Here is a 20,511-nt window from a genome sequence, read left to right as displayed (position 1 = left end):
GCTCAGAACCCCGCCTAAGAGCCCCTGAGGCTACTAAGCAAAGGCTAATTCTGGACACTAGGTATTAGCAGGGTTCAGCCAGGGCCTTCCCCTCTTGGTTCATAGTGCAGAATCTAGCAGCAAAGTCCCAAAAACTTTCTGCTTGTAGGGCCAGGAGCAAGATTAAGGAGTGTGGTTCCTACGTCTTCTGTCTCAGGACTAGACTCACAACATCCTAAACAGTAGTTGGTCGCCACAGTCTCTGGGCCTGGGTCTGGCCCTCCCCTCATGGAGCATCAGACAAGTCTGTGTCCTCTCTTAATTTCTCCTTCCCAATCATAAAATTGAACAAGGAGAAGAGGGTTGTGGGAAAACAGAGTTTGAGGTTCCCTCCTGGGTTAGGATTCTAAAAGACAACATTGTCGAAGAACTCCCGGGATGCACAGAATGGAGACACTATCCCACTTGAGCTGTGGCCAGGATCGTGCCCTCCTCACATGAAGCAGAAGGCAGAGCTAGTCCAAGCTTCTGTCTTGAGTTGTGCTCTGCTTGCTTCCCTCCACCGACAGTGCCTCCACCTTGTCAGCCCAGCCAAGACCCTCAGGGATGCCCGGAATGACTGACTTTGCCCTCTCCATGGAAGGTACTTGTGGGTTCGTCAAGCAACCTGCATCACCTGCCACTCCTCTCTGATCCTAAGGGCCTCCCCTCCCCTCCCCTCTGCCCTAACAAGACACTTCCACCTAACTGCCCGGCCTGCCATGGCTGTTTGACTGCAGAAGGGTTCATCCTAGTGTTTGCATCTTTGTTGTTGTTGTTTGCTTTTTTTTTTTTTTTTTTTTTTTTTTTTTTTGAGACAGGGTTTCTCTGTGTATCCCTGGCTGTCCTGGAACTCACTCTGTAGACCAGGCTGGCCTCAAACTCAGAGATCTGCCTGCCTCTGCCTTCCTGGGTGCAGGATTACAGGTGTGCACCACCATACCCGGCTCCCCCCTTAATTATTTATTACTTTGTCTGTGTTTGTTTTGTTAGTATTATTGCATCTTTTTTTTTTTTTTTTTTTTAGAACTGGGTATTGAACCCGAAGTCTCACATGTGGTAGGCAAGTCTTCTACCACTGACCTATATTTCCATGCCTCAGCCAGTGGGGGAGCTGGGATTATAGGACTGTGCATTAGAGGCCCAGATTGCACAGAACGCTTGTCATAAGCCACTCCGACTTATTTTTGGAAAGAGGTTAGATATAAATATATTTAGTGGCCTTGGTGAGACCTCTCTCCAACCCACATGCTCTCTCTCTACCTTCTGCTTTCCTTTCTCTCTAGCTCTTTCCTGTCAGATTCCTATGGCTGTCACCCTCCCACCTGCATGCCAGCCACGAACACCTTAAAGAGGATGATCATTAGCCTACACGACTCCACCTGAAGTGTTCTCAATATTTATTCTCACCAGATATTTGAAGAAACGTTGTCAGCCTTACTCCCCACACTTCACTTTGCAGAATCATTTCCTGTGATCATTTATTTTGGTTTGTGGAAGGCCTACTGTGTGCCACTCAGAGCATGGGAAGTCCAATTGGAGCTTAGAGACACTGAAGCTAACCAGCCAATTCCACAATAAGTAAAATGCTCAGAAGGACCCATGAGGGAGCTGGCGGAGCCTGAGAGCACTTGTGCCCCAGGCTCTTCCAAGAGGCCACATAGTGCTAATCCAGCCTGGCTCTGCTTCTGCTATGCATTGTGCCCTTGGTCCAGATGAATAGGGTTCACACAGCAGCCAGTGATGATATGCACTCAGGAGATGCTTACATCTGGTCTGCAGCTCTGGTTCACACACCCTCCTCCCCAAGATGCCCTTGTGGATTTCCACACAGTGACAGTCTGGCAGTCATGGTTTTTCTCGAGATACAGGGTAGGGAGTGATTTACCCCATCAGCATATCAATGCAAATGCCTTTTTTTTTTTTTTTTTTTTTTTGATATATCCCAGTGGGCAAGGAGGACTTGTATGCTCACCAGGCCTGTGCTCTTTGAAAACTGGGTGTTCAGTACTGAAGCACATAGCTGGAACTCAATAAAAGTAAATTAAAGCATGTGTGGAATATTATTTTTGCTGTTTATATTGCAGGGAGAGGCAGGCTTGCAAGGCAAAGGGAACATCTCCAGGGTCCTGGCCTCCACATGGAGAGGGGACACACAAGAGACCCATATAGAGTATTAGGCATCCACATGTTGCCCCTTCAACAGCTCCCTGCTTTAGCCCACTCTTGGGGGTCCTTACCTGGGAAGTCGGCTGAAGGGTAGGGGTCTTTCACCTCGTTGACGTTAGATTCAAACTCATCAATTTTCAGCTGTAGAAAGGAACAGGGAAGGTGGCAAGGAAGCAAAAACTGATGCCTGAACTTACTGGGCAGCCCTTGTTCAACTTCCTGAATGTTCCCTACAATCTGAGAGGCAAGTGGTAGCAGGGCCATTCTGTCTTACAAATAAGAAGCCGGGCCCAGCAAGGGACACAACTTGTCCAAACCTGCGCTGGGCAAAACCAAGACAGCCTATCGCCTGTCCTCACTGTATCCTCTTTGGCTCTCTACAAGAGAACTGAGCTCCTGAAGCCAAGCTGTCCAGCCTCTCTGCCACCCAGGACCCTCCTGGATCATGAACTCTTTCCTCGCTCCTCTTAATGGTGAGTGGGGCCAGGCTGGAACGCGCAGGGCAGAGCTAGCAGGCGTGGAAAGCCAGGCTCAGAGTAGAACAGTGGGAGTGGGCAAGTGGCGCGCCTTCCTGCTCTGCATAGGATTCTAAGGAAGTCTGGCTTCTAGGCTGAAGGGCCTGTCCCTCTCCACACAGAGGTCCCTGGAGGAGATATAGATATTGGCTCTGCCCCTTACAGAAAGCAAGGGGATTTGTCTCCACTACCCCATGTCTCCTCACTATCCCCAAAGTTCTCTGGGTGACAGGGGGAGCCAGGGGACTCCCAGAGGCCCTCCAAGCAGCTTGTAAGACTCCCCATGCTAGACGTCACCTTGGCAGTGGTGGGGATGCCTTCACCCTTGGGCTTCTGCTCCAGCTTCTTAACCAGTGTGGACTTCTCTTCTTCTGACTTGTCTGGCAGCCCCCTAAAATGAAAAAAAAAAAAGCCAAGGAAATGTAAGCCAACAAGAATGGCGCCAGGGACGACAGCAAGGTTTCACACCAAGGGCTCAGGGGGAATCTATGGAGGAAGGAGAGGTCCTGGCCACTAAATAGGAAGGGCAGTAAGCCTGGGCAAGCCTTTTCTCTGTGGTAGCGGGTGTGATGCTCCACACAAACTAGACTCTCACTGGCCATCCGCAGTCAGCGTTTGATGCTAGTGACTGAGTGGAGAGTGGCTTTTGCACCTGTTTCATGGTGGATTCTCACTGCCTAAGGTAGGTCCAGCCCTGGCCCTTCTTCCTTAACTCTTTCCATCTTGATGCCAAGCAATGGGCGTCCCATCCTCGCAGGCACATGAAGCAGGCTCCTAGCTGGAATTCAGTTACCTAAACTGTGATCCTCCAATCTCAACAGCTTTAGCACAGCCTGGGAACTGAACTGGCTAGAAACTCAAACCTTCATCCATCCCACCCGGTTCAGACCAGTTGACACGGATTCTACATTTTACAAAACTTCCAGATGGTTCTTTTGTAGGTTGAATTTGAGAAACTATATCTAGATGACCTATCCTACATCTAGTCCTGGAGGCACAGACACACACACACACACACACACACACACACACACAGACACACAGATACACACACACACACCACACACCACACACACACACACACACACACACACACACACACACACACACAGAGAGAGAGAGAGAGAGAGAGAGAGAGAGAGAGAGGACCAATCACAGATGGACAGATGTTCAGAGAACTGAGAAAGAAGGAAATGACTCTTTCTAAGAGATACAGTGGCTCAGTATCAGGTCCCACTCAGAGAAACCTGCCCACAAGAGTGGGCGCCCCGTGGCCCCTCCTCATGTGGCTGAAGAAGGGATCCTGCCTACAGCCCAGAGCCATAGCCACAGCCCAGCACTCCAGCTCTCACCTAGAGGGTGCAGCACTCACTTAGACATCTTCCTGCGCTTTCTCTCCTCAGCCTTGGCCTTCTGGGCGGAAGTCAGACTCTCCGCCTCTGCCAGGTTGTCCACAGCGATAGCCAGGAAGACGTTGAGCAGGATGTCTAAGGGTCAGCTAAGGAGCCTTGAGTTGTGCCTGGAAGGCAGTTTCAGGGGAAGGAGTTTTGCCTGCTCTTGAATTTTCAGGCCTTAATCCTTGAGGGGCCAGTTTCTTGCCAGAGCAACACCCCATGGGAGGGAGGGTACAGGCCCAGGAGAATAGGCAAGTCCTCGGGGAAGCTTCACTGCATTAAGTCGCGATGATGAGGCCTGAATACATCCTAGCCTTTGAGTCTTTTTCTTTTTCTGCCAGAACAGACCCCAGCTCCCTGTCAAAATCCTTGGGAAACCCTGGGGGTGAGGAAAAGCAAGGGGTGCTGACACCATCCCTGCTCACCCATTACGGTGCCAGATTCCGTAGCACAGCACCAGGACCTTTCGGGTGTCCTTCGCATCACTCTGCCCATCTGCTTCATATCTCACCTTTGGGCCTATCCTAACTTAATCTTCCTGGGCCCAGAGCTCAAACTCATCCCTGATCATTGTTTTGTGTTAGGTTCAGTTAGCAGCTTGGGGAAAGGGAAGCTCCGTTTAGGAGTCTCCTCCATTGGGTTCTCCTCTGGGTATCGCTGCGGGGCATTTTCTTAACTGCTAATTTGATGTAGGAGGCCTCACCCCACCCTGGACAAGTGGTCCTGGATTATATAAAGAAGGTGGCTGAACAAGCCAGAGGGGTAGAGCTAGTAGACAGCATTCTCCATGGTCCCTGCCTCAGTTCCTGATTCCCTGGTTCCTGCTTGAGTTTCTGCCCTGACTTCCATCAAGGATGGACCATGATATAGAAGTAGAAGCCAAATAAAACGTTTCTTCTTTCTAGTCGAAGGGCACCTTGGCTCCTCCCTGCCTGCCTCTGAGCTTCTGGACCAGGGTGCCTCACTATCTCCATGGTTTCTCTGCTAAGCCCCGGGCTTCTTCCCAGCTGCTTGCAGCTTCACCAACCTCACAACCAGTTGCTCCCATTACACTCCAACCTTTCTGGTGGAAAGAATTACACTGTTGCTGCGGTTACCCTCACTATGTCCCATGCCGGCTCCCTGAGCCTGGGAGCCAGAGGGACTGACTGCCTGGCACAAGGAGAGCCCTGATTCTCCATTTTAAGCCAAGTGCCCCCTCCCCCGCCACCATGTTCTTCTTTGCACCATGACCCAAAGTGGATACAATTGCCACAGACGAAAAGGATGATGAAATAAATGCACACAAGCACGCCGGGGTAGGTCGGGCCCCCGTAGGCCATGATCCCGTTGTACATCACAGAGTTCCAGTCTTCACCCGTCAGGACCTAGGTGGAGGGTGCATGAGACGGGAGGATGCATCGTCTACAAGGTCTTCGTCACCTGTCAACTCTCCCAGTCCCCACGGTGGTCCAGGTGACCGTTCCCTGCTGTCCTCATTGCCCGACTTTCAGGGATCTACAATGTTATCAAGGTGTGAATGGCTTGGGGGCAGAGGGAGTGGGCAGAGACTGAAGGGCTGGCTGGGATGGTTGGAAAAAGTCTTATCAAGCTCCTAGAGGGCCAAGGAGTTTGATCATGGGGCCACCACTTTGTTCTTAATCCCCAGGCTGAAGTGGACCGCACTCAGCCAGGCCTCTGTTATCCAGGCTTCCAAAAATAGTGGCTCTGTGAAGTCCCTTGGAAAGCACCGTCGCTGACCAGCCAGTGAAGTAGTGACTGGAAGAAAGGCAGCATGAAGCCATCTCTGGGACTGACTCATTGTCCCCTACCACTCCTGCTGGTATGGCATAGCGGGGTGACTTGTAAGATACTGGTGACATGGAAAGGAGCATTTCCATGTCCTCTGGGAGCCCGTGGCTCTGAAGGTCACTCTCTGAATCACAGCCGTGACCCCTCTGAATGGCTTCTGATAAACAGGTAGCCCTTTGCCTCTAGTGTAAGAACTGGGTCTCGGATGCCAGTGTCATTCCCAGCTTGCAGAGGGAGCATTCACCTTGTCTGCCTTTGCCCTAGAGCTGTGAGCAGCACACCTCTGACTCCTGGTCTACCCCGAGTATTCCATCAGCTGCTGTAGCATTCTGCCAGGTACCGGGGACCAAAAGGTACCAGACAGACTAGGCATCATTAGCTCCAGAGAAAGAGACAAGTATTAAGCATTATGATGGCCCAGCATGCCGGTGATGGGAAGTGGGAGGCCAACAGGTCAAAGAAGGCTTTTTGGTGGGAGTGGTGCTTTCCCAGACATCGAAGCAGGATCCTGGAACCTCCTGGGTTTCACGGACAGAGCACTTACCTGGAAAACACTGATGAGGGCCTGGGGGAAGTTGTCAAAGTTGCTGCGTCGTACTTCCGTGTCCTCAAAGTCGTATCTGCCTCCGAAGAGCTGCATGCCCAGCAGGGCAAAGATGATGATGAACAGAAAGAGCAGCAGCAGCAGGGAGGCGATGGAGCGGATGGAGTTGAGCAGTGAGGCCACCAGGTTGCTCAGCGATGTCCAGTACCTGAGGAAGCGAAACAGCAAGTTATGGAGTGGGCAAGGCCCTTCTCACCGAGGCTCCCAAGCTTTGGAGGGCTGAGAGTGATGGCTCAGGACTGGGGACATAAGGGAAAAGGGCCTCCTGCGTTGGAATCACTGGCTTCCTGGTGTACGCGTCTTGCTGAACATGTACCTCAGGTCCCACTCCACAGTCCTCAGCAGGCCTGAGGATGACTTCCGTCCTCACTATCAACACGTGGTAAGAGTAAAAACCTGTGCTCATGCCGGGACTGGGCAAAAACTTGAGAGCACAGGAGAATCCCTTCAGCTGTGACTTCGGTTGCCTAGAGTCTGTGGAGGACCCCATCATAGCCTATATAAATGTAGTGCTGTGATACATTTTCAGAAAGAAAGACCATAATCACATAAATTGTTACAAGATTCTTGTCATTGTAATTTTGTGTTGGTGGGAATGGGTTAGGAAAAGGCACAGTGTGCGTAAGGCACTGTTTACAGTTGCAAGCACCCACTGGGGACTTGACAAATCCCTATAAAGGGGGGAGAAGCACAAATAAAGTCAGTCCTTTCCCCTCTCCTTGTCTGATGCCCCCATTCTGCCTTGTTTCCACCCTCATCCCCAACCCCTACTCCCCCACCCCTGCTGCATTTCTCTTTCTTTCTGTCTCCTCCTTCCATCTTCTGGAGCTTCTCTTTTCTCCTTCTTCCTCTTCCCCACTCCTCCCTTCCCCCTACCCTGACCTAGATGATGGCGAGATGATGATGATGAGCAGAGGCCTGGACCAGGCCAGTTGCCTGCACTCACTTGGTGATCTTGAAGAGCCTCAGGAGGCGGATGCAGCGGAGCACAGAGATGCCCAGGGGCGTCATGGCTCCCGACTCCACCAGCAGAATCTCCAGGATGCCGCTGCACACCACGAAGCAGTCGAAGCGGTTGAAGATGGACATGAAGTACTGGCGCAGGCCCAGGCCGTACATTTTCATCAGCATCTCGATGGTGAAGAGGGCCAGCAGCACGCGGTTGGCCACATCTGCAGAAGGGGGCGGGGCCTGAGCATCGGTTCCTCCCCTCTTCCTCCTCCAAGCCTCTGTCCCAGAGGAGCCTCTGCCAGAACACTCCCTTCCTTTCCTAGGCACTAAGTCTTTTTAATTCTCAAGAAAGGGCCAGCAAGATGGCTCAGTAGGTAAAGGTGCTTGCTGCTAAGCCCAATGACCCGAGTTTGATCCTCAGAAGCCGTATGGTAGAAGGAGAGACCAGAGATGTTCTCTGGCCTACACACACACACACGCACACACAAATAAATAAATGTAAAACAGCAACACTGAACCCCCTAGGAAAACCTGATGAATTTTGGCCATCAAAAGAACCTAAAGCCTGTAATCCCAGCACTTGGGGAGGCAGAGGCAAGAGGATCTCTGTGAGGTCGAGGCCAGCCTGGTCTACAAAGCGAGTCCAGGATAGCTAAGTCTACACAGAGAAACCCTGTCTTGAAAAACAACAAACAAAACAAAAGAACCAAAAATCTGTATTTCCAGCGGGCTAATCCACACCATATTTAGCGAGAAGAAACTTGTGTAAGTTCATAAAAGTTGGCTGGCCCTTCCTCACTAAGCATAGTCTCTTTTCCTGGCAGAGGACAGCTTCATAAAAGTGTTCTTGTGAGCTTTGCCTGGGCCATCTGGGATGCCCACTAATAGCATCTTTTGTCTTTCTTAACTATTTTACCTCTTTTTCTGTTTGTTTTCTAGACAGGGTTTCTCTGTGTAGCCTTGGCTGTCCTGGACTCACTCTGTAGACCAGGCTGGCCTCGATCTCACAGAGATCCACCTGCCTCTGCATCCGAGTGCTGGAATTAAAGGCGTGCACCACCACACCCGGCTACCTCTTCTTTTCAAATGGTCTCTTCATGTTTGTTTATCCAGCTCCCTTTAAGGTCAATTCCACGTTGCCAAATCCGGCAGACATGGACTCTCATATACTTGCTTATCCCATACTTCTGTTCATCATCCGCTTGCTCTTTCAAATATCCTCTTCCCCGACTACCACCTTGGCTTCTGTGACACCACGTTCTTCCTGCATCCTGTCCTTCCTCTATTCTCCTAATGCCCCCTGCACTGCATCCTTTACCAAGTCACTGATGCTAGACTTGAGCCACACGCGCTATCCCCTGACCATCGCGTGGCCGATGCTCTACAACCCACAGATCCCATGCTGCGCCCGCCAAGGACTCCCGCCTTTAGCTCTGCATTGGCGATCCAGCCTCTGTACTGCGTGCTACCCAGATGCATTTTTCCACCAGCTTCTTTGACACCACCCTTAGAATATCTCCAAGGCACCTCCAACTCACTATGTCCAGCACCACAGGCATGGATCTTGTCTATCGTTCCACACTTGCCAAAACCACCTAGCAACTGACTGTCTTTGCCATCTTAGAAAGCGGAACCACCACCACCTATTTGCCTGCCCAGTCTAGGAACCCCAGGTTCACCTCTTGATTGGTAGTGATCCACCTTCACATGGGCTTACTAACACCACGTGATAATGTGTAGCACATTCAAGTGGCTCTCAAGAAGACTGGCTGCAGTGAACGAGAGAGCAGACGGGTGCGTGCATGTGTCTGAATGGCAGCTTTGTCTTCTGCTCTTTGAAACTTTTACCTCTCATGCCCCTGCATAGGCTTGAAGAGCTCAGTTACCAGCCCTGAAGGTTTAGATCTGGGTCTAAAATGTCTCTGCAACTGTGCTCATGAGCTCCCCGCCTTTGCCACCCAGAGCCCTTCCTGTCATTTATTACAGTCCGAGTGTGCAATGTCCCCCACAGGTTTGTGTGTTTGAACTCTCTCCTTCCTCATCTGGTGGCACTGTTTTTGGATGCCTGTCAAATCATTAAGAGGTGGAATGCCACCGAAGGAAGTGGGTCACTGGGGGGAGGGCCATGGGGTTTATGGCTCTGCTTCCTTTGCTTCCTCTCTGTTCTTGCTTCTGGGCTGTAGGCACCATGTGGACATCCAGCTCCTACTCCTGTTTCCACACCTTTCCTGTCAGACTGGACTGGATCCTTCTTAAGGATGGTCCAGAATAGACCCGGCTTGAGGTGCTTGTCATCGCAATGAGAAAAATACCCAATATCTCATTCCTTGAAACACCGTTACAACCCATGCTGCGTTGGTGTTTGTAGCTGGAAGTGTACCTAGCTGTGGGAACTGGTTCTTCTTTTTCTTGACTGGTTCTTGGTCACAATCCAGAGCTCTGCACATTGTGGGACATCTGCCACAAGGACAAGGCTGGCCCATACATCTCCTACCAACATTGGATCTTTCAGAGCCTCAGGTCTGATCACACTGTGTTCATGCTTATATTTTCCCTGGCTTCCCTATACACAAAGGTTGAACTAACTCCTAATGCATCATGACTGTATACCAGGACCCCATGGGCACATAACAGCTCTTGTTGTCTGACACATAGGAACTTCTGTAGCTCCCTTAGTTCACCAGGCTATTCTGAGCATTTGCCTTTATTACATCTTTTGTAGGGAACCCTGCCAACCTTTGGCCAGCTGGGATTTATCTCTTTGCCCTTCAGATTTGCGGGGCCTCAGCATCTCCTCTATTAATCTTTCTCTTACCATCATATATTTTCTCTTTCATTGCCTTCCCTGGGCTGGAAGCAATTAACATCTGGCTTGTCCTATGGATAAGTAGTCTCCTTAAAGTAACCAGTAGTGAATTGACCATTTGAGGTTCTTCTTCTGTCTCCTACATGCAGTACACTCACTGCATAGTTGATGAAAAAGCACTATATTAATTACTATATATTAATTTATATATACTATAGGATTTGAAGGACTTGAAGCTCTCAATTATTGATAGTCTCATATGTAATTGAATACTTTGCCTAGATATCTGAGGAAGCAATTGGAAATTGTCCCTCTGTACCATCTCCACTGCCCAAGGTCAGAACAGTGCCAGGAGTGAAAAGATGGGCATGTTATTTTGTCTTTTGAAGCCATTATTCTCCCACTGTAACAGGAAGTGGTTGGGCCAGTGGTCCGGCACCAGTAGCAGCACAGTTTCTAGAAGGCGATGACATCAGTCTTGTTGAGTTCTGCACACCCTACAGCACCCTTGGCAGGTGCAAGCTTCACACCCCGAGTGCTCATTCCTGCCTTCAGTCCCTCTGACTCACCTTGCAAGTGGGTCAGCCAGAGTGGCTGGTTGTGGTGCTCTGAGGCAATAGAGAGGGTGTTGAGGGCAACGATGAGGATGACCAGCCAATAGAAGACCTTGGATTTCACGAGGTCGTGGCACTTCCAGCGGAAGACGCGGTTCCACTGCCTCCAGTGCCGACTGTGGGAAAATAGGGATCCGTTACTTTCAGCCACACTCCAGCCACGGCATCTCATCACTCACTCTCCTCCTCGGGCACACAAGAAGAAAGAAGGGCATGGGCCATGGAGCTGGACCAGATTAAACTTGGCTTCTTGTTAGTAAAGTTCTGCCTTCCAAATGAGAATGATAACAATGCTGAGACAGTGCAAGCAAAACGCTTAGCATGGCATCTGATATAAACATAGACCAGGAACACCATGCATTTTAATTTCCACTAAAGAACACTGTGGTGCCAATTCTATTCATTTTTAAGGGAAAGTTTACTAACTCAAAGATGATTTCCAGATGGGTGTGTGAGAAAGGTGTTTTCATAGCACATCCCTTTTGGTGAGTGACCTCACGGCATTTACTAAAGTTCAGGCTCATCTCCCCTTGACCCAACAATTCTACTTCTAGAATTCTGCCCAGAATGGTGCAGACTGTACCAGGAGAAATGGATTAAATATAAAATGGAACATCTATACCTTGAGACATTTATAGCCAAAGTTGTTTTGAAAAAAGACGTGTGTGTATGAGGCGGGGGCAGTGCTGGAGAAATGGCTCAGAATGTAAGAGATCTGGCTGCTCTTCCAGAGAATCCAGAATCCAGTTCAGTCCCCAGCACCCGCGTGGTGTCTCACAACTATCTGTAACTCCAGTGCCAGGGGATCTGATGCTTTCTTCTGTGGGCACCAGCTGTGCATGTGGTGCACAGACATGCATACAGGTGAAACACCCATACATATAAAACAAACAAATAAATACATTTAAAGGTGTATGTTTTCGTGTATGTACATAGTACACACAAATGTAAAAATTGACCTCAACAGAAAAGTTTAAGGGAAAAAGTCACATGATAGAATATATTCATTTACTCAACAAATAGTCTTCAATATTGCCTATGTACTAGACACTACTTTAGTCTATATCATGACAGTATTTAACATAAATAAAACTATTATGTAAAAAAAAGCAAAACAGGAATATTCTGGTATGTGTGTGAGTGTCTCTGTGTGTATGTGAGTGTGTGTGTGAGCGAATATCTGTGTGAGTGTGTGAATAAGTGAGCATCTCTTCTGTGTGTGTGTGTGTGTATGTGTGTGTAAGATGAAAGCATAGAAAGGATCTTAGGAGAATACATATCTGTTACCATGGTTACTTCTTTGAAGGGCAGCAGGGACCTTCGTCTTTTCTTTGCTGCTTTTCTCTATTGCTGAATCTTTAAAAAGTTGTTATTATGCATAAATTTGAAAAAGGACAGAGCCTTCCTCCCAAAACAGAGATAAGAGCTTGGAGTGTCCTCTTGCCAGTGACTCCTTAGCTAGGTCCACCTCCTTCCTACACCTTCCCTCTTCCCTCTTGCAAGCTCCCACCCCCTCAGAGGGTATAGCCAAACGTTCTTGCTGTCTCCAGGGGCTCCTGTTTCACACAGAGCAGTGTATACATAAGTCATCTACTCAGGGTCCTCTTTGATTGTACACTCCTTGGGCATCTAGCCACTGCTGAGTCCTTAGAGTGAGAATTGGCCCTGTTCTCTCAGAAAGGCCTTTCTAAGGACACAGCAAAGTGCCATGAGGAGAGGTAACTGGACTCTGGCCCCACATCCCAGGGCAGGTACTCACATGAACTGGATGATTTTGGTTAAGCCCTCGATTTCATATAAGCTCTCTGTGTCCGAGCCCCCTTCATCCAAAGACAGCTTGCCTAGGGTCAGGGTAGATGTTGCTGTAGTTAGCAGTTTTCAGGGTCCCTCGAGAACAGACATGTTTGGTTAGTCATTGTTGGGTAGGACACCCACAACTGTGGGCTCTTGGTGGGCCTGGCTCCCACTGTGATGTCCTGTGACCCAGATTCTTGTGGACCGGAGAGGCCCATCTACAGGGCACAGAGCCACCACGCGCGGACCGCAGGATGATTTGAGAAAAGCCAGGACACACTTGGGGGTCAATCATCTTGAGGTGTAAGGCTTTATATAAACCGTCACCCGCTGAAGGCAAACATTATGCCTTCTCAGTGGGCTGTGATGGCTGATTTTATGTTAGTGTGACATAGGATAGAGTCATCTGAGAGGAGGGAACCCCAAGGGAGAAAATGCCTCCATAGCACTGAGCTGTAGGCAAGCTTGTGGAGCATTTCTTAGTTAGTGGTTGATGTGGGAGGGCACACAGGCCACGCAGGTGGGGCCATCCCTGGACTGCTGGTTCTGGGTTCTATAAGAAGCCAGGCTGAGCAGACCTGTAAGCAGCATCCCTCCATGGCCTCTGTGTCATGGAACTGTGAGTGAAAATAAACCCTTTGCTCCCCAAGTTGCTTTTGGTCATGGCGTTCTGACATAGCAATAACAGTCTTTACTGGGATGCCAGGCTTTGGGGAACTACATTGGGATTGCACTCCTCAGGGAGTGACTGGGGGGAACTGATATGCGTCAGGCAGGCAAGGGGGTGTTGGCCATGACTCTGGGCCCCAACCTTCTCTCAAGTCCTCCACGTCCATGACCTCGCCCTGTGTGATCCAGCTCATGTAGCCACGAAGGTCCTCCTCCAGTTGTTGCTTCTCCCGGAGCTTCTGGAAGGTTCCCCTGGACTTGGCCTTCTCTCGCTCCTTGGTGAATTCTCTAAAACAAAACCAAGAAAGTAGGAGGGAGAAGAGGGAAAAAAGGCATGGCCCACCGAGCTCCCCTGGCCCAGGTGACACACCTGCATCTAGATGTGTCCTTTTCTGGTCTGGAGACAGGAACCCTCTCTCCCCTTTGCCCAGCCCTACCTCCAGGCACACCTTCAAACACTTTTATAGACCTCTGACTCCTTCCCAGTCCATCTCACTTTTTCCTTGGGGTTATCCTTGGGTGTCAGGGGTTGACAGGAATTCCATTATTCCAATGTTATTCCAAACTTGCCATACTTCTTGGGCTTTTAAACTATTCTAAGATGATTTATGATTACAGACTTAAGGTCTGAGAAAATTCTCTTGGGCACAAGGGATTTTCACCTGGAATCAAAGGACCCAATTGGGGGAGGGTGCAAGGCATCCTGAAACAAGTAGAGGGCAGCACGAGGCCACCAAGCAGAATCAGCATATCCCATCCCAACACCAGCTCAGTTGTTAACACTGATCTAAACCCAGGGGTCAGGAGTGGTCTACCTGCAGGACAGCCACCTCACCCTGGCAGGGTGGTGTCCAACTCTTGACCACTTTCTGTATGATGTTTTTGGTGGTACAATGAAGCCCACCCACAGATTGCTCCTCAGGCTAATGTTGCAAAGTGCACAAAATAAGAGCCTAGAATTTCGAAGGAACCGATCAAACTGAAATGTAGTCTCGGAAATAGAGCAAACGCCGACAGAGGAAGGCAGGTGAATCTTCATTAGCTTCAGGGGCCCTGTTGCAGGTCTAATGACTATCGCCATTTTGCAAGCAAAGATGACTATAAACAGGAGCGCAGCAACTGACATGTGACATGGTTTCCATTAGGCGAACCCACGGTCACTGCTAATGCCACTGTGGTTAGCTGCCCACATCCATTATTAAAGGAAACACTTCTGTTAATGCAACAGAAAGATGTGTCTCCCCTAACTGACATCACAGACTCCCGAGTTCTATCTCCGGGGGGGCGCTGCTCGGGGAGAAGCTTCTGCAGTCGGGGTGCCTAACCCCGCCGCTGTGGCTAAAGTGCATGCCAGAACAGCCTCTCTGCTAAGAATAGCACTCATTAGCGATGGGGGTTTGTATGTGCTGGACTCTGTTCTAAGTACTTTAAACTCATTTAACTTTCATGACAACCCTAGGAAACAGGTCCTGAAGTTACTATTTGAGAGGTGTGGACAGTGCGGCACCGAGAAACTAGAGAATCAGGCAGGGTCCCACAGCCACTAATTGGTAAGCAGTACAGGGATGGCACAGGCAATCTACCTCTAGAGAGTACTGCTCTCCGTGCTCACACACACCCGGGTCCTGGAGTCTAGGACCGACAGGCTCACACAGGGGTGCGGATGCTGGAGGACAGAAGGAAGGAAGAACGGGAGAAGGCGTGAAGGGAGAGATGTGCAAGCTTGAAAGATGTGGGGCTGAGAGAGGAGCTGAGGGTGGGGACCGTTCCTTCCTCCCCTCCACTGGCAGCAGCTGCCGTCCTTCCTTACCCGCTCAGGACACCCAGCACCAGGTTGAGGATGAAGAATGAGCCCAGCAGAATGAGGGTGACAAAATAGATCCAGGGCCACTCGTTCCCGATGGCATCGTTGACCTGGTCCAGACAAAAATGTGAGTCCAGTGCTCTGACCGGAAGGATAATTCCTGTCTCCGATTCTGTCTGCCCAGACTCAGTGAGGAAAGTAGCCATTTGGGCCTGGGGAAAAGATCTTTCTAGCCTGAGACCCAAGATCTGGGAAAGGCAGCAAGAGACCCCTTGCTGACTGTTGTGCACCTGGCCCAGGCTAGGCACCACCCGTTCAGTCAAGGGTGTCTCTGTTTCTTTACAGCCAAATCTTTCCAGAGTGACAATCCTCTGGGACGCTAGCCAAGTGTCCCGACATCTCTTAGCATTTCCCCATCTATCTAGTGTGGGGATGGTAGTGTTCTCCTCCTAGACTTGTGGCGGAGGTGAAATAGCATGTGTGGCATCCCTTTGACATGTTTAATCATCTGCTTCCCTAATGGAAGGCTTCGAGAAATGTTCATACTAATCTTTTATATTTGCAAAGCGTTTGGCAGTTTTACAACCCCCTTCCCCCGACACACACAGGCTGTGCCACATTGTTCTCAAGAGTTCTGGATTCGAGCCAGGTGGGTGAGAGCTCAGTTCTTGGCTCAGCTGCTCATGAGGTTCACTAACACAGTTAGATGATCTCTCTGAGCCTCAGTTTCCTTACCTGTAACATGGGAGTGAGTGATGCTGTTTGTTGTTGGAGCATTAAATAATAAATGCAGTAGAGCTAAAAAAAAAAACCTTACAAAGAATTTGCTCTAATAAGAAGGTTTCTGCAAAGATGATTATACACAAACAATGTTACAATCCTTTTAGTTTCCTTCTAGCTCTATGGTGTAAGTGGTATTTCTTTATAGATGAGGAGACAGGTGTGTAGTGATATTCACCTAAGAAAGCCTCTTGCCCAAGGGCAAAGACAAAGACCTAACGGGCTTCTCATCCCTTGACTGTCCAAGACACAGGACACTGGGAAAGAGTCCCTGAACTTCTAGAGAAAATTCAGGCACTGAGACTAGAACTCATGGAATTCCTAGTATCCACCCCTCACCCCCTTCTGGGATCTTGCAGGCCTTGCATCATGGGATCTGTCCCAGGGAATACCAGGCAATATCTAGGCATGAGACAAAGGCCATACTCCTGTATGTATGTCCAGGTAGGGCGAGACAGAACCACTGGCACTGGGCAGAGGCTGACTTCTGGGGCAGGGCTTATAAGCCCTCCCCTTCCTGCCCCCTGATAAGCCTTTAGAAGAGAGGGATGGTTCAGAGGCCCAGACCCACCCAGTAGAGGACATCGGTCCATCCTTCCATGGAGATGCATTGGTACACGGTGAGCATAGAGAAGCCAAAGTTGTCAAAGTGGGTGATGCCATGGTTGGGTCCAGGCCAGCCTCCTCGGCACTCGCTGCCGTTGATGGTGCAGGGGCGTCCGGAGCCAGTTCTAGCACAGGGTGATGGCTTCTCATTCTCCACTGTAGCCACGATGTCTGGAGGCAGAAGGCAGTAGCGTTAGACAAGTGGACAGTGACTGAAGGCAAGCTGCCCAGGGACCACTGGGAAGAGCAGAGTAACAGAAATGAAGAGGGGCCCAGAGCCAAGACTGGCAGCCGGCACCTCCCGGTGACAGCCGTTATGTTTTAGAAGAACTAAAACAACTTTGGAAGGATTACTCCTAAGGTGAACTGTGCCTTGATGCTCAATTTATATTGCAGGAGTGACCAGAGGGGCCTTTGTACCTTCTGAGATTGAAATGGTGGCATTTTCCTGCTGGGGTTCACTAGGGACAGGGGCTCCCATGTTCAGACCTGAGACTCAGTCTGGGGAGACTGAGAGCTGTTCCCCCGGTACCTGGCTGAGCTGTGCAAGTCACAGAGCATGCAGGGCCAGGTGTACTGTTAGGGAAGCTGCTAGAAGGCTTCAGATTGTACCCTTCTGTGTCCCCCCAAGGGAGTCTTATTTTCTCTAAAACTCCCCTCTCTCCCCCTTGCTCCCCCTCCCCCTCGCTGTGTATGGAAAGGCCAAAGGTCAACATCAAGTGTCTTCTTCAGGTCCTCTGGCTTGTATAGTGAGCACTTTACCCACCTATGTCCCCAGACACTGAAGTCCTCTTTCAGTGTCATCCTCTCCGCCCTGGAGACCCTAGTGTAGGGCATGCGCAGAAGCTTCCAGGAACTCTGAGTTCCCTGGAAACTGCTGTAAAGTAGCAAGGCTAAGGGCAAGAGCTGGAGAGCCTTCTGAGTCATCTGCCTCCTCAAAGCTACCTTCATGGTGATGCTAAGATGTTGCTGGACACCTGGCCCCCTGTTGTCTCAATGGAGAGTGGAGTTGTCCTGCAGTCACATGACACATGATGTGGCAATACCCTCATGCAGAGCAGATGTCAGCTCTGGCCCACTTGCTTAAAGTGGGGTCTTGCCAAAAAAGAAAAAAGAAAGGAAAAAAACAAAACAAAACAAAACAGTGTCACTCTTTTCACTAAGTAGATTTTGTTGAGGGAGAATACAGTCATTTTTACAAGAATATGTTCCTGTTCTGATGTCATCAGCTCATTACCACTCTTAGAAATGAATTTAATGTCATTATAGTTATTCTGATTTCCATATGAATATCAGTGGGTCAGACCTACACAAAGAAGGCTCTTTTAGGGTCTGCATTACCCTGTGAGGATGTGAAGGGATCCTAAGTTCAGAAAGACGAGAACAGCTGTGTTAGGGAGACATCCTAGACTCTAGGACTCAGAGTCTGCACAGGCCTCAGTCTGGGTTATTTTTGACAACCCACAAAGTGCCTTCCCACCCCACGCCCCCAACCCCCTGGGTCTCGTTCAATCCATACCCTGCAGGCCTTATTTGAGAGACAGCTCAGACTTAAGTAAACTATGACCACAAGGAAAGTATGAAGAGACGTTCAAGCTGGTCCAGGCTGGCACTTCAATCCACAACTGGCCCCGGAAGCCTGGATGTCACTGAATTGTACAGGGTGGAGCGGAGCAAGCCGTGACCAAGCCTCTCATCTCTGATCCTGGTGGCCTTGTCTTTCCTCCCACTCTCCTGAGTCCAGGAGATGCCTGCTTCCATGGTGGGCAGTGGGGAGGGGCTTGGCTTTGACCCAGAGCTTCTTTCCCAGTTGTGATGGTGCCATTCAGAGTCACAATGGCGGCCTCTGCCCCTCTACAGTCCAAACGGCTCACCTGTCCCAATGAAGTAGCAGGTCTTGTGCATCTTGCCCTTGAAGAGCTCCAGCCCTATGATGGCGTAGATGATGACCATAAAGAGGACAAGCAGGGCGATGTGGAACAGGGGGAGCATGGCCTTGAAGATGGAGTTGAGGACTACCTGAAGGCCTGCCACAGAAAGCAAGGAGAGGGGGGGAAAAAAGAGTCGCTCCTCCTCAGAGTCTCATGGCCTTCCCTCTACAAACAGTGGGGTACCCAGGTCAGAAGGGGAAAAAGGGGGGCTTGGGAGAAGAGGCGCTGTCACCCACTGGGAACCCCTGACACCAGCCGCAGGGGTCTGAGTACACGGAAGGCTCGCAGGGCCTTCACATCCAAGCCGGCTCCTTTGCTGCTCATGGGGGCGGTGTTGGTCTGAATAATGTTAACTTGTTCCAGAATCACAGTGAAGACACTAGAGGGGGAAAAGATGGAGACAAGGCGGGGGTAGGGGTCAGCGGTCAGATGAGCCAGAGCCCCAGTGCTCTGGGACCTTGTACCCCACCATGCGAGGGACCTGGGTGTAGGGGGTTCATGTAGTTCCCAGAGGTCAGCACTGAAGAATTATACTGAATCAAGGATTCTGAGGCCAGGTTCAGCTTTGGGCTTCTGGTGATGAACGGTTGCCGGGTATAGAAAGGGAGGATTCAGGCTGAGATACAAGTGTACCATGCACACAAGTCCCTGGTCCCAAGGAAGAGTGCATGACAGTAAGATGCAGGTTAACTCCTCACTCATTTGGTGATTCAGACAAAATGCCCAGGGGTGGGGGTGGGGTTAGGGGGTGGGAGTGGGGATGGGGTGTGGGGGGGGTCTCCTCCTGGGGTCTCCCTAGGACTGGCCTTCCTGCCACTGATGGATGTGCTTCTGTTCCCTCTCTTTTTCCCCTTCAGAGTTCTGAAGCCCATTACTCTCTCTTCTAGGAGCATTTTTAGACAGTGACCCCACCCTCCTGAGTCATTGATGCTCTGTGAAACTACCGTGCTGCTCGCTGATGCCCTGTTCATCTGTCATGGCTTCCAACCAGAGCACCTGCTAAGGGCCAAGCTGAGTCTGAGAATGCCTCAGTTTTCCTTGTTGTGGTGAAAGGAGCATTGAAAGACCAGCAGGCCGGGCATGGTGGCGCACACCTTTAATCCCAGCACTCAGGATACAGAGGCAGTTGGATCGCTGTGAGTTCGAGGCCAGCCTGGTCTACAAAGTGACTTCCAGGACATCCAAGGCTAACACAGAGAGACCCTGTCTTGAAAAACAAAACAAAACAAAACAAAAAAACAACAACCAAAAAAGAAAGACCAGCAGATAAGCAACATGATGTTATTTGGCTGGAAGTGTAGTGGTTAGCGGTGCAGGCTTCAGAGCCAAGGATGCCTCCATTTGCTTGTTGTGTGACCTTGGGCAACCCGCTCAGTTCTCTGTATCTTAGTCTTTTCACCCATGAAATGGAGGAAAGGGGTGAGTCGTCGAATAATGTTACATGTAAAACACATAGTGAGCCTTCGATAAATGTGGCTGTTATAATTAGGCAGTGATTGACAAAAGTGATGTCATAGGGTCACAAAAATTCTTTTGCTGAAATTCTGACACCCAGCAACTCAGAATGTCAGCCTGGACTTGGGGCTATTAAAGTGAGGTCACTGAGGTGGGCTGTAATCTGATTTGCTGGCTATACTTATAAGGGGAAATTTGGATGTACAAAAAAAAAAAAAAAAAAAAAAAAAAACCACCATGGTGCATGCTCAGAGACAGTCCCCATAGAGACACAATTAGAAGAAGGTGGCTACTTACAGCCAAGGAAGGAGGCCTGGAGATACCACGCCTGCCCACTCTGGACTTTGAACTTTGGCATCTGCAACAAATCTCCATTGTGTAAGGTCTCATCCTGCAGAATCTGATGTCCACCCCAGTGCAGTAATGCAGGCTACTAGGTGTCCATATTTGTGTACTCAGATAACATGTGTGCAGTGTGGGTCTGTGAAACTGATGCACAAGCGACAATGACAGCCACTGGAGCCACTCACTCCATGTTCTCTTGCCTGTACTGGGGTCACTGGTTCATTTCCCACCAGCACTGACCACACCCCAGGATGGTCAGCACAAC

The 20,511-nt window shown here is 49.9% G+C and overlaps 1 protein-coding gene across 1 annotated transcript in view; it reads right to left on the bottom strand.

Annotated features, from left to right (window-relative positions):
* Positions 1-20,511, bottom strand: part of Cacna1s (calcium voltage-gated channel subunit alpha1 S) — a 66,375-nt gene that overhangs the window by 29,705 nt on the left and 16,159 nt on the right. The window contains 13 exon segments of the mRNA XM_051147487.1: positions 2,259-2,328; positions 3,000-3,093; positions 4,075-4,189; positions 5,343-5,463; positions 6,432-6,639; positions 7,438-7,663; positions 10,818-10,978; positions 12,622-12,703; positions 13,468-13,613; positions 15,136-15,239; positions 16,481-16,686; positions 18,390-18,542; positions 18,683-18,825. Of these exon segments, the coding sequence (XP_051003444.1) occupies positions 2,259-2,328; positions 3,000-3,093; positions 4,075-4,189; positions 5,343-5,463; positions 6,432-6,639; positions 7,438-7,663; positions 10,818-10,978; positions 12,622-12,703; positions 13,468-13,613; positions 15,136-15,239; positions 16,481-16,686; positions 18,390-18,542; positions 18,683-18,825 (1,829 nt within the window).

This window comes from Acomys russatus, chromosome 6 (genome assembly GCF_903995435.1).
Source record: "Acomys russatus chromosome 6, mAcoRus1.1, whole genome shotgun sequence".
Classification (NCBI taxonomy): domain Eukaryota; kingdom Metazoa; phylum Chordata; class Mammalia; order Rodentia; family Muridae; genus Acomys; species Acomys russatus.
Note: the sequence above shows the minus strand (reverse complement) of the source record. Positions and strands in the feature narration are given on the sequence as shown.